Raw genomic sequence first — 12,249 nt, 5'->3', positions numbered from 1 at the left:
ATTACCAAAAACATGATAGGTAATTGATTAATTAAATTAATTAAATACACAAAGCAATATTACTCTCAATATTAGTTTTATTAAAAACATAATCCAAGACATAAATACAATTTAGGAAAAATATAATCTGATAAATAGCTACATACAAATCATCTCTCTTCGAAACAATCAGAATTGTGTCACAGTTTAGATATTTAGGGGATCTTTTGTCCAATGTCTCTGATTTGATCTTCTGGTGCATTCACCCAACAACCACTTAAATCAGCATTGGAAATAGGCAAAATAAACTAGCTTGTCACTGGAAAACTTGGTTGTGATATAAGGACATGTCCTGATAGGAGACATCTGGCATTAGGTAGTCTGTTTCCATGTGTGGCTCTGTGTTGTTGGTATATGATGTGGCCAGTGGCAGACAGTATTGATTATTGCGCTGGATGTTGCCCTGCAGTATCTCTTGACACCACTGTCCAGACATGGAGCTGCCCTGGGGGCACTGTGGCATATCTTGTGAGTACTGGCATGGTGTGAAATCCATTTTTCTTTTCAGACATGGGGTATCCTCACTGAGTCCCAGCTGGGCAGACAGGTGGGAGATGTAGCTGATGGTGAGGCGCAGCGTCTCGATCTTGGTCAGAGTCTGTTCAGGCGGAGCCACAGAGGGGGGCAGGTAGGTCCTGAGGTGGTGGAGGGCTTTGGTCAGGTCTCTCATCCTCAGCTTCTCCCTCTCGCTGGCGCTCTCCCGCTTCTTCCCAGGGAACTTTGACCTAGACCGTCTCTTCTCCTGAGCTGGGAGTTCTTCTATCCCCTGTCTTTTGGCAGCTTGGATGATGCAGCTTGAAGGGTTCGCAGCCTCCTTCTCCTGACCAACTCCCCACTGGAAACAAGGGGGAGAGAAGCAGCAGGAGTCAATGGAGGAGGCAGGCGATAGGCTACTACAGGCACTGTAGTAACCAGGGTCTAAGATGGGACAACCAGGCTCCAGCAAGGCATCACCGTCCAGCAGATGATCTCCAGCCTGAAGAAGCAAGAGTTTGGAGAAGGCAGCGGTGTCCATGACTGCAGTGTTTTTGAGCAGCAGGGATCTTCAGTTCAGTCAGTCCTTGAAGAAGTTGTGAGGAGTACTGGGGCACCTCAGAGCTGCTTCCCAATTTATCCTGCAGACAGAGGTGTGATGTGTCACCTTCAATGGTCCCTTCAGGATGCCTGGACTTCAAAGTGCCCGAGGAGAGATCACACTAGAGGCAGGGGGACCCTGGGAAACACATCTTCCTAGAGCCAGGTGTGAGGTAGCTGGCAGATTAGAATTAAGTCTGTATCAAGTTCAATAATTCATAGTGGGAGCGATTGTTGTATTGAACAATTCACTAAGTTTGGCAGTAATGGATAGGATTGTATTGATTTATTTTTGAATATGGGTAATATTTTGCAAATAAAATATTCATATTTTATATTGCAAATAGAATAAACTCAATAATTCTAAACACCCAAAGCCTATCCAATTCTATTTCTACATAACTCAATACAATGCCTGCCTTTAGCAGAATCTCATCATTCTCCATGACCAATAGTCCTAGGGTTCTCAGCAGCCCTCAGTAGTAAAAGAAGTGTGCCAGCTGTAATGTGTGAAGAGGTCACACCTCGCCTCTGTTTAGACAAGCTCCTACACTGCCTTGAGAAATAGACGTAGAGCTGTTTTGTCTATTATTTACTATTAATATTGAAAGAAAAAAATCTCCCTTCATGCATACTAGGCCTACATTTAATGTCATATCCCAAATTATGGTGAGACGTTGTTATTCTGACAAGATCAAGGCGATGACCTTCTATGCGAGTGAATTAGTCACCGGATGCAAAAAGAAGCCCAATTGTCTGGGATATATCAATGTGATATCACACGTGGATGAAAACTACTCTGTAGTAATTGTTTTGTATACAAAACTGAAACTAGGCTCTAGTAAAAACTTTAGATTTTGAAAGAGTAATTGTATTGTAAACCATCTCTAACACCTTTTTCATATTAATAAACCCTGTGAACAGAAATAACGTTGCATTTTGTGGTTTTAGCTGTTCTTCTGGCCCTGAGGTGTTATGTGACACCTCAACCATTCTCAGCCCTGGCCGTGTGGATTGCAGTGGTTGTGGAACTGGTCATAAGAGAATGTTCCCACAGAAAAGAGTGTCACATTTAACCACTTCCTTCATAGGTGTAGAGCTGTGATGATGAGACTCAGAACATGGCCAGAACACACACACACACTTTTAAAAGGTGTCTCACAGCAACACAACCAATGGTTATAATTAATTTCTATAGTGACTAAAAATACACTGAGTATATCAAACATTAGGAACACCTTCCTCATATTGAGTTGCACCAAGTAGCGGTGTGTGGGTAAAATCACTTGGGAAAGCAAGACAGGGGAAAAAAATGTGCATTGGTTGCTCTATAACCTGTTACTTCATACTGTATGCCTTGTCACTGGGATATTTAGTCCAATCAGTAAGCTAAATATGATGTGTCTGTCCATGGTACTGATTTCTCTGCTGTGTGTGTGTGTGTGTGTGTGTGTGTGTGTGTGTGTGTGTGTGTGTGTGTGTGTGTGTGTGTGTGTGTGTGTGTGTGTGTGTGTGTGTGTGTGTGTGTGTGCGTGCGTGCGTACATGCAAATAGAAAAAACATGTTGACTCACACTAATTGTAGAGAAATTAGTTGTGTGAGTCTTTCATGTTGCTAAATGGTCTATGACTCTGTAATACAGTTAGTGGCGAATGTAGCATGTAAATCTTGGTGGGGCAAAACTAAACAATACATTAATTGCACTATAACAGTGACAAACGGTGCCTACAAACATAAAGCTGTCCCAACAGCAGTCCCAATATCTTACCACTGCTACACCTGGCTATCAACGGAGCCTTGTCTGGCAGTGAAACAGTTAATTTAGCCTAATTTACTGCCTTTTTAAAAAACATAGCTGATATGGCTGACTTGTTTAAACAAATGTGGTTTCTAATGCCAATTGAGATAGTATACAAACTATGGCATAAGGGGTAGACAAGCGATAAGAGGCAATCCGTAATTTCGATTAAGATATTAATGAGCGAGCTTGGACGGACGTAGTCAATATAACTATTTGTTTAGCACTTTTGAAATATACAGTTAAAGAATTCAGAACATGGGCCGTTCTTACAGTGTTCTCCCTGCACACCAAGTCAGAACCGTATGATAAATAAAGGGGGCATTAAATCAGACAATGAAAGCTCTTACAATATTACATTTCTCTAAAACAGGTTATAAGCTACATGTGCACCACCAAGTCAGAACAGTAGGCAAAATTAAGAGGGGTAAATAGACCAAATTATTAGGGTGAGGCACATGGGCTACTAACATCTTACTACACAACATACACATAGTATTACTTTCTTAGCTACAGTATACATATCTCCCTGGCATATTAGATCATTTATGCAGCAGCATACAATGTATTTTTGAACTCACCTTGTTGTGCTGTGCTCACTTGAACAGGAAGGTGGCGCGGCGGTCCTTCGTGGGCAAATTTTGTCATCAAAGTCTGGCATTCTCTGGATTTATGGTGCTTTCAAAACAACTGGGAACTCTGAAAAAAACAAGATTGAATCATGATGAAGTCATTGATCTTCAGGTTGTAGCTCTAGAAAGAAGCTGGATTTACATATCCGAGTTGGATGACTGTTCAAAACCTATTTTCCCAGTCGGAGCTGGTTTATTCCCGACTTCCCAGTTGTCTTGAACTCAATGAAGTCAAGTTTTCGCAGTTTTCGAGTTAACAGTTGTTTTGAGCACGGCACAAATCATACTTCATTGACAGCATGGCCAATGTTGAATGCTTATCATTTTGACTTGGAAAATAGCCCCTTAATCCCAGATTTGGGACCACACAGCCACTAAACTGAATAGCAGGCTAGTGATTGCTTATGGAGTTAGCCATTGTCACTGATTCCTTCCAAACCACTCATTGTTGAATTTGATGTGTTTAATCTAAAATTTCTCTTCATCATTTCTCTTCATATAACAAGGATTAAAAAGAATTTGCCAGTAGATTGTCAACTTGATTCATGATGATGACTGCTATTTGAGATTTTGAAAGTATGATGTTGACATGAACAGTCCAATCAAAGCTACTGTACATAAAACGTGATTTGATGTCATTTTATCTGTGGCCAATGACCTTGAGCCTTCTTGGATCGGCACTTCTAATGTAACTCTATGGCAGCACACAAGGGTCTAGAATTTTCTAGCTTTCCCCTTAGACTTGGTGGTGACGTAGTGTTCCCATGAGTGACAGAACACTGAGCCAATCATGGCGCAACGCTTCGTATTTTCTGCTGGCTTGCCCTACCACCACAGAAAGCACTGAGCTAAGCTGAAACACCTGCATTTTTGAGCTGGCTTTATTAACTCAATGATATATATATTTGTTTTTACATTGTTTGTAAACTGACATATTGATGTCAAAATAACATGCAAAACAGGCAAGCCCCCCCCCCAAAAAAAACTAAAAGTGTGACGGGTTGCCACTGCACACATAACTCGCTTTTAGTTTTTGTTGTCCTAAGCTACCTGGCTAAAATGCTTGCTCGCTAGCCTAACTTCCTTTCATGGGCAACGATGCACCAGGCCAGCTAGTTAACATTAGCCTACTACATCTAGCTACATGTTGAACTTCCATCCTCTCAGTCCAGGGGCACAATGTATGAATTTATGATTGGATCAGAATCGCCATTATAATCATTGGCCAGTATGGAGAATTAAGTAAAACCACAAGTCCAAATCCCTATCTCCATCCATGGCTAATTTAGGAAAGGGATGATTTTTTGCTAGCTAGCCATCAGAGGACAACAACACAATGAGATGAAACAATTCTAGTTTTTATCTGTCAATGAGATTTGGCTTCTGATGTGATTTGATTGGTGTGAAGCCAAATCCAAACTGGCTTCCCTTGACACTTTTTTTTTTGATGCGCCAGGACCATTCACAGCTGAGCTCACTCAGTTCAGATCAACGCTGACTGGCTCTTATTATTATTATTATTATTTTTATCAAGGGAGGCCAAAGGCTCTCTGGTTTCCCTTGCATTCAATGCTACAGGCGACAACAATGTCATACTCTTTTTGACCAGACAGCATCAGATAGATGCTTTCTCTGGTGAGATACAATGAAGGACATTAAACACAGAGAGACGAAAGACACACTATTTTGTGGAAGCCTGGCTTCCCTTGGTATCCGCTGGTTGCACCCCCCCCCAACTTTTGCCCTCAAAACTGTCTGAATTCATCGGAGCATGGACTCTACAAGGTGTCAAAATCTTTCCACAGGGATGCTGGTCCATGTTGACTCCAATGCTTCCCAAGTTGTGTCAAATTGAATGGATGCCCTTTGGGTGGTCAACCATACTTGACACGCACAGAAAACTGTTGAGTATGGAAAAACCCAGCAGTGTTGCAGTTCTTGAGGCAAAGGCACTTAAATCTTTTGTCTTGCCCATTCACCCTCTGAATGGCACACATACACATTCCATGTCTCAATTGCCTCAAGGCTTAATAATTATTCTTTATCCTGTCTCCTCCCCTTCATCTACATTGATTGAAGTGCATTTAACAGGTGACGTCAATAAGGGATCATAGCTTTCACCTGGATTCACCTGGTCAGTCTATGTTATGGACAGAGCAGGTGTTCTTAATGTAGAGTCACATTTGTTGAAAGTAAGGAGTATGGGTAGAATTAATTAGTTGAGTGTCTACTAACTGATTTTTCTCTGGGTTTTCTTAAAGAGACGTGGTGTGTGTGGAGACATTGCTGTGGCACTGACAGAACTGACATATGCAGGGATGGACAGGTCAGAAGGTAACATTTCCATGTCTTCTCCTAAACTCAGCCTAACCTCTGAATCTGATCCCTCTGAATGTATTCAAAAATTATTATTATCTGTGTTTAGCTACTGGGTAGTTCATTGATGTTAATGAACACAAAATATGAGCCATAATCCTTTGTCATGACTTTGTATCATGTAGTATTTTGTTGGTTACTATGTCTAACTGTGTCATAACTATTGCTTTGTATATTCTACTCTTCTCAACTCTAAAGGAGATTTGTAACATATGTGATTAATGTCCCTTAAACCAGAATAAGGGATAAGGATAAGGAAATATTGCAGTCTTTAGGATCAAAGGTTGATTAACAAATGAATATGAACTAGTTTCATTCCCAGCCTGCATGCTGGATTGTTTATTTACAACTTAAGTCTAAATCTTTGCTTTTGCCTGTGTGTATTGGTGTATTGAGCTGCCATTAACACATTAAATGCCCTTGGTAAGCTGATGAAACGGGCGCTTCTTTTTAATTCCCCAGATATCCAACACCTCACCTCCCCAGTGACACGCATATCCTAATTCATCCTCTCTCACATTAGGAGATAGTTAAGGTTGGGAAAAACCAGGGATCATACCTTCTCTCCAGACTGAGAGGTGCCAACACAGAGGATCAGTAATGACCTGGATCTGTTTATCTCTCTGGGGCTTGATACACAGTTGATACACAGTTGATACATAGTAGATACATAGCTGATAGATAGTTGATAGCTAGTTGATAGATAGTTGATACATAGCTTTTTATTTTTTATTTAACCTTTATTTAACTAGGCAAGTCAGTTAAGAACAAATTCTTATTCATAGCTGATATATAGTTGATACATAGCTGATATATAGTTGATACATAACTGATAGATAGTTGATACATAGCTGATAGATAGTTTATACATAGCTGATAGTTTATACATAGCTGATAGTTTATATATAGCTGATAGTTTATACATAGCTGATAGATAGTTTATACATAGCTGATAGATAGTTGATAGATAGTTGATAGATAATTGATAGATAGTTGATACATAGTTGATACATAGTAGATACATAGCTGATAGATAGTTGATAGATAGTTGATAGATAATTGATAGATAGTTGATACATAGCTTTTTATTTTTTATTTAACATTTATTTAACTAGGCAAGTCAGTTAAGAACAAATTCTTAATCATAGCTGATAGATAGTTTATACATAGCTGATAGATAGTTGATACATTGCTGATAGATAGTTTATACATAGCTGATAGATAGTTTATACATAGCTGATAGATAGTTTATACATAGCTGATAGATAGTTTATACATAGCTGATAGATAGTTTATACATAGCTGATAGATAGTTGATACATAGCTGATAGATAGTTGATACATAGCTGATAGATAGTTGATACATAGTTGATAGATAGTTTATACATAGCTGATAGATAGTTTATACATAGCTGATAGATAGTTTATACATAGCTGATAGATAGTTTATACATAGCTGATAGATAGTTGATACATAGCTGATAGATAGTTGATACATAGCTGATAGATAGTTGATACATAGCTGATAGATAGTTGATACAAAGCTGATAGATAGTTTATACATAGTTGATATATAGTTTATACATAGCTGATAGATAGTTGATACATAGCTGATAGATAGTTTATACATAGCTGATAGATAGTTGATACATAGCTGATAGATAGTTGATACATAGCTGATAGATAGTTTATACATAGCTGATAGATAGTTTATACATAGCTGATAGATAGTTGATACACAGTTGAGACACAGTTGATACATAGCTGATATATAGTTGATACATAGCTGATATATAGTTGATACACAGTTGATACATAGTTGATACATAGTAGATATATAGTTGATACATAGCTGATAGATAGTTGATAGATAATTGATTAACTAGGCAAGTCAGTTAAGAACAAATTCTTATTCATAGCTGATATATAGTTGATACATAACTGATAGATAGTTGATACATAGCTGATATATAGTTGATACATAACTGATAGATAGTTGATACATAGCTGATAGATAGTTTATACATAGCTGATAGATAGTTTATACATAGCTGATAGATAGTTTATACATAGCTGATAGTTTATACATAGCTGATAGATAGTTTATACATAGCTGATAGATAGTTTATACATAGCTGATAGATAGTTTATACATAGCTGATAGATAGTTGATACATAGCTGATATATAGTTGATACATAACTGATAGATAGTTGATACATAGCTGATAGATAGTTTATACATAGCTGATAGATAGTTGATACATAGCTGATAGATAGTTTATACATAGCTGATAGATAGTTGATACATAGCTGATATATAGTTGATACATAGTTGATACACAGTTGATACACAGTTGATACATAGCTGATATATAGTTGATACATAGTTGATACACAGTTGATACACAGTTGATACATAGCTGATATATAGTTGATACATAGCTGATATATAGTTGATACACAGTTGATACACAGTTGATACATAGTTGATACATAGTAGATACATAGCTGATAGATAATTGATAGATAGTTGATACATAGCTTTTTATTTTTTATTTAACCTTTATTTAACTAGGCAAGTCAGTTAAGAACAAATTCTTATTCATAGCTGATAGATAGTTTATACATAGCTGATAGATAGTTGATACATAGCTGATAGATAGTTGATACATAGCTGATAGATAGTTGATACATAGTTGATAGATAGTTTATACATAGCTGATAGATAGTTGATACATAGCTGATAGATAGTTTATACATAGCTGATAGATAGTTTATACATAGCTGATAGCTGATAGATAGTTGATACATAGCTGATAGATAGTTGATACATAGCTGATAGATAGTTGATACATAGCTGATAGATAGTTGATACATAGCTGATAGATAGTTGATAGATAATTGATACATAGTTGATACATAGCTGATAGATAGTTTATACATAGCTGATAGATAGTTGATACATAGCTGATATATAGTTGATACATAGCTGATAGATAGTTGATACATAGCTGATAGATAGTTGATACATAGCTGATAGATAGTTTATACATAGTTGATAGATAGTTTATACATAGCTGATAGATAGTTGATACATAGCTGATAGATAGTTTATACATAGCTGATAGATAGTTGATACATAGCTGATAGATAGTTGATACATAGCTGATAGATAGTTTATACATAGCTGATAGATAGTTTATACATAGCTGATATATAGTTGATACACAGTTGAGACACAGTTGATACATAGCTGATATATAGTTGATACATAGCTGATATATAGTTGATACACAGTTGATACACAGTTGATACATAGTTGATACATAGTAGATATATAGTTGATACATAGCTGATAGATAGTTGATAGATAATTGATACATAGTTGATACATAGCTGATAGATAGTTTATACATAGCTGATTGATAGTTGATAGATAGTTGATAGATAATTGATACATAGTTGATACATAGCTGATAGATAGTTTATACATAGCTGATAGATAGTTGATACATAGCTGATAGATAGTTGATACATAGCTGATAGATAGTTTATACATAGCTGATAGATAGTTGATACATAGCTGATAGATAGTTGATACATAGCTGATAGATAGTTGATACATAGCTGATAGATAGTTGATACATATCTGATATATAGTTGATACATAGCTGATAGATAGTTGATACATAGGCTGACACTGCAGTGTGTGTGTTTAGTTTAGTTTATTAAGATCCCCATTAGCTACTAATCTTCCTGGGGTCCACATAACAAATACAAATACATGATAAAGTACAGAACAGACAAGAACAACATAAGATATTACATTCAATTTAATATAAATGTGTGTGTGTGTCTTTGAGTCTCTGTGTGTCTGTGTGTGGATCTGAAGGGCAGCCACTGCCAGCCTCTGCCACACCGTGGCATACTGATCACGATAGAGGACTATATCTAACTTTCTCTTTAGTTCTCCAATATTATAATCAGTTATTTTAACAGGTTGCCAGCAGCTATGGTTTCAGTCAAAGTTAAGGTTTCACCTTGAACTCATTATTCTCCATGAGTGTGATTTATGTTCCATGTAAAATAAAAGCTTGTTTTTTCTGTCCCTCACCAGGGCTCTAATCAGGGTTGTCTCATTCTCATATTAGCATGGGAGTGCTAAACTCTTTATCAGGACTAGGATAAGAGGGGTCATTAGAATGTTAATGTCAGAGAGGAGTGTGGAGTCTGGCGTATTGCTTCTCTGTGAAAACGTAACTGGGCTCTAAAGTTAAGAAGATTTCGTGGTTATGTACAATAGACATGTTTGTGCTCTGGTTCATGCCCTGTGTTTCATAGTCATGCTAAGTTGTGTGTGAATCTTTTTTCTATGTGTTTACTGATACGGCTGACCGTAGGCTTCCTGTATTTCATAAAATACTCGTTTTAATATTGTCCAACAGAGGGTTCTCTTTTATTGAATTGATCTTGCTTTGGAAATGTTGGCTGGCAGCCTGACTGTGTTCGCGTTTATTCTTATAATGGACTTATAATACTGCCATGCTCAAGAATGACTGTGTTTCATAATCACAAAAAGCATATGGGCGGTGTGAACTGACTTACATGATAGATGTAAAATTGTCTAGACAGAATAGTACAGTATATATCATTAACATTTCAATACTGTTACTTAGTACTTTACTTGCAAACAATACTACTTTACTTTAAAAAAAAACTTTACTTTCAAATACAGGTCAGGAACAACCAAAGACACAGTTAAGTAGTTAGTTAATATTTTATTATAAATATTAGAATATGTTTTGTATTTACAATGATCGTTGTATGAAATATAGACTTTGAAAGTAAAATAAATGAGTTATATTAACATATAATGACTCTGTAAATCGAAGTAAAAGTTAATTGACAGGACAGTAGATTCTCTTGATGAGGACATCTGTTAAATCCAGAAGTCTTGAGCAATGTTTTGATAATGGTCATCTTTGTGGAAGACCTATAGAAAAAAATTGTAATTAGTTGACTGGTACAAATAGGATGTCTAATTCCACTGAATATGGGACATCATCAAACTGGAACACTGCAGTGAATAATCACTTGTAGCACAGAGACAAAATCCACTGTATCACTCACCATATAAATTCACGATTATGTAAACACCTAGTTGTAACTTACAAGTACATTGAATCTGTGCTTTATTGAAATGTGTAGTGGATGGATAATCAGTGTACATACCTGACTTGACTGTGCAGTCTCTGCATACACCGGCGATTCCAACAGAGAATCCATACTTGAGTTGATAACGTCGCCGTAAGCACACATCTCACTGCTGGTCGGGTGTCTCTCCATCCCAGTCGTATTGTGGAGTGGGTACGTGGACGTGGCTGTGTGGTGGAGGGTCTGGTGCTGCCCTGCACATCTCCCTATCTCTGCCTCCTCTCCCCAACAGTTCCCTGAGGAGGAGGGGTTGAACTGGCACACCTCTTGTTGAGGTGATATGTGGTGTCCTGATGCGTTGAGGTTTAGCTCCTTCCTCTGGCACAGAGCCTCCTCGCTGAGTCCCAGCTGGGCAGACAGGTGGGAGATGTAGCTGATGGTGAGGCGCAGCGTCTCGATCTTGGTCAGAGTCTGTTCAGGCGGGGCCACAGAGGGGGGCAGGTAGGTCCTGAGGTGGTGGAGGGCTTTGGTCAGGTCTCGCATCCTCAGCTTCTCTTTCTCGCTGGCACTCTGTCTCTGCTTGCTGGGGTTCTTGGAGCAGTTCTTTCTAATCCTCCCTCCAGAGAGTCTTCCTTCGTCACTGGAGGATGGGGAAGCGGATGCCTTGGCTCCCCCAGAGTATGTTGACCTGTGAGGTCCTGTGGCGGTCCCCCGAGGTAGCCAGGAGAGAGAGAAGTCCATGCAGGAGGTCGGGGAGATGATACAAGTCTCTGGAGAAGAGAGGTTATAGAACTCAGAGTCTGAACTGGGATAACTCCAGTGGTACTGCACACCAACACTATAGTTGCTGAGTAGAGGAGCAGAGATATCCATGCTGTGTCCTGTATGTTGAGCAGTAGGACTGAACTGAAGAGCTTGGCCTGTGGGCTGGTCATTCGGAGAGCCTTGGTTTTATGCAGAAGTCTGAGGTGTGAAGTGACACCTCTACAGACCCTCTCAGACCATCATCATGGCCTCCCAGAGCTCCTGGACAGAGAGAGTAGCCACCAAGCAGTCCTCTGCTGGGAAAAAATACAACTACTGCTGCTCAGAGAGTGACGTGTCAAATTTGACCCCTCACCAAAACAATAAAGAATTTCTCTCTTATAATGTTTTTACCTTTGTGGCCTCCATAG

At 38.4% G+C, this 12,249-nt stretch overlaps 2 protein-coding genes across 2 annotated transcripts; both read right to left on the bottom strand.

Moving 5' to 3' along the window:
* Positions 1-295: 295 nt before the first annotated feature.
* On the bottom strand, positions 296-1,054 carry LOC106573785 (mesoderm posterior protein 2-like). Its single transcript, XM_045696669.1, has one exon. It carries the CDS (start codon positions 1,052-1,054, stop codon positions 296-298), a length of 759 nt encoding a protein of 252 aa, XP_045552625.1.
* A 1,054-nt stretch (positions 1,055-2,108) lies between these two features.
* LOC123727705 (mesogenin-1-like) lies at positions 2,109-11,947 on the bottom strand. The gene is made up of 2 exons (XM_045696668.1): positions 11,153-11,947; positions 2,109-2,144 (listed from the first exon to the last, which is right to left on the bottom strand). Exons 1-2 carry the CDS (start codon positions 11,945-11,947, stop codon positions 2,109-2,111), a joined length of 831 nt encoding a protein of 276 aa, XP_045552624.1.
* Between the last annotated feature and the right edge of the window lie 302 nt (positions 11,948-12,249).

Source organism: Salmo salar, chromosome ssa16 (genome assembly GCF_905237065.1).
Source record: "Salmo salar chromosome ssa16, Ssal_v3.1, whole genome shotgun sequence".
Lineage (NCBI taxonomy): Eukaryota > Metazoa > Chordata > Actinopteri > Salmoniformes > Salmonidae > Salmo > Salmo salar.
The sequence above is the reverse complement of the archived record's forward strand: the minus strand, read 5'-3'. Positions and strand labels throughout refer to the sequence as shown.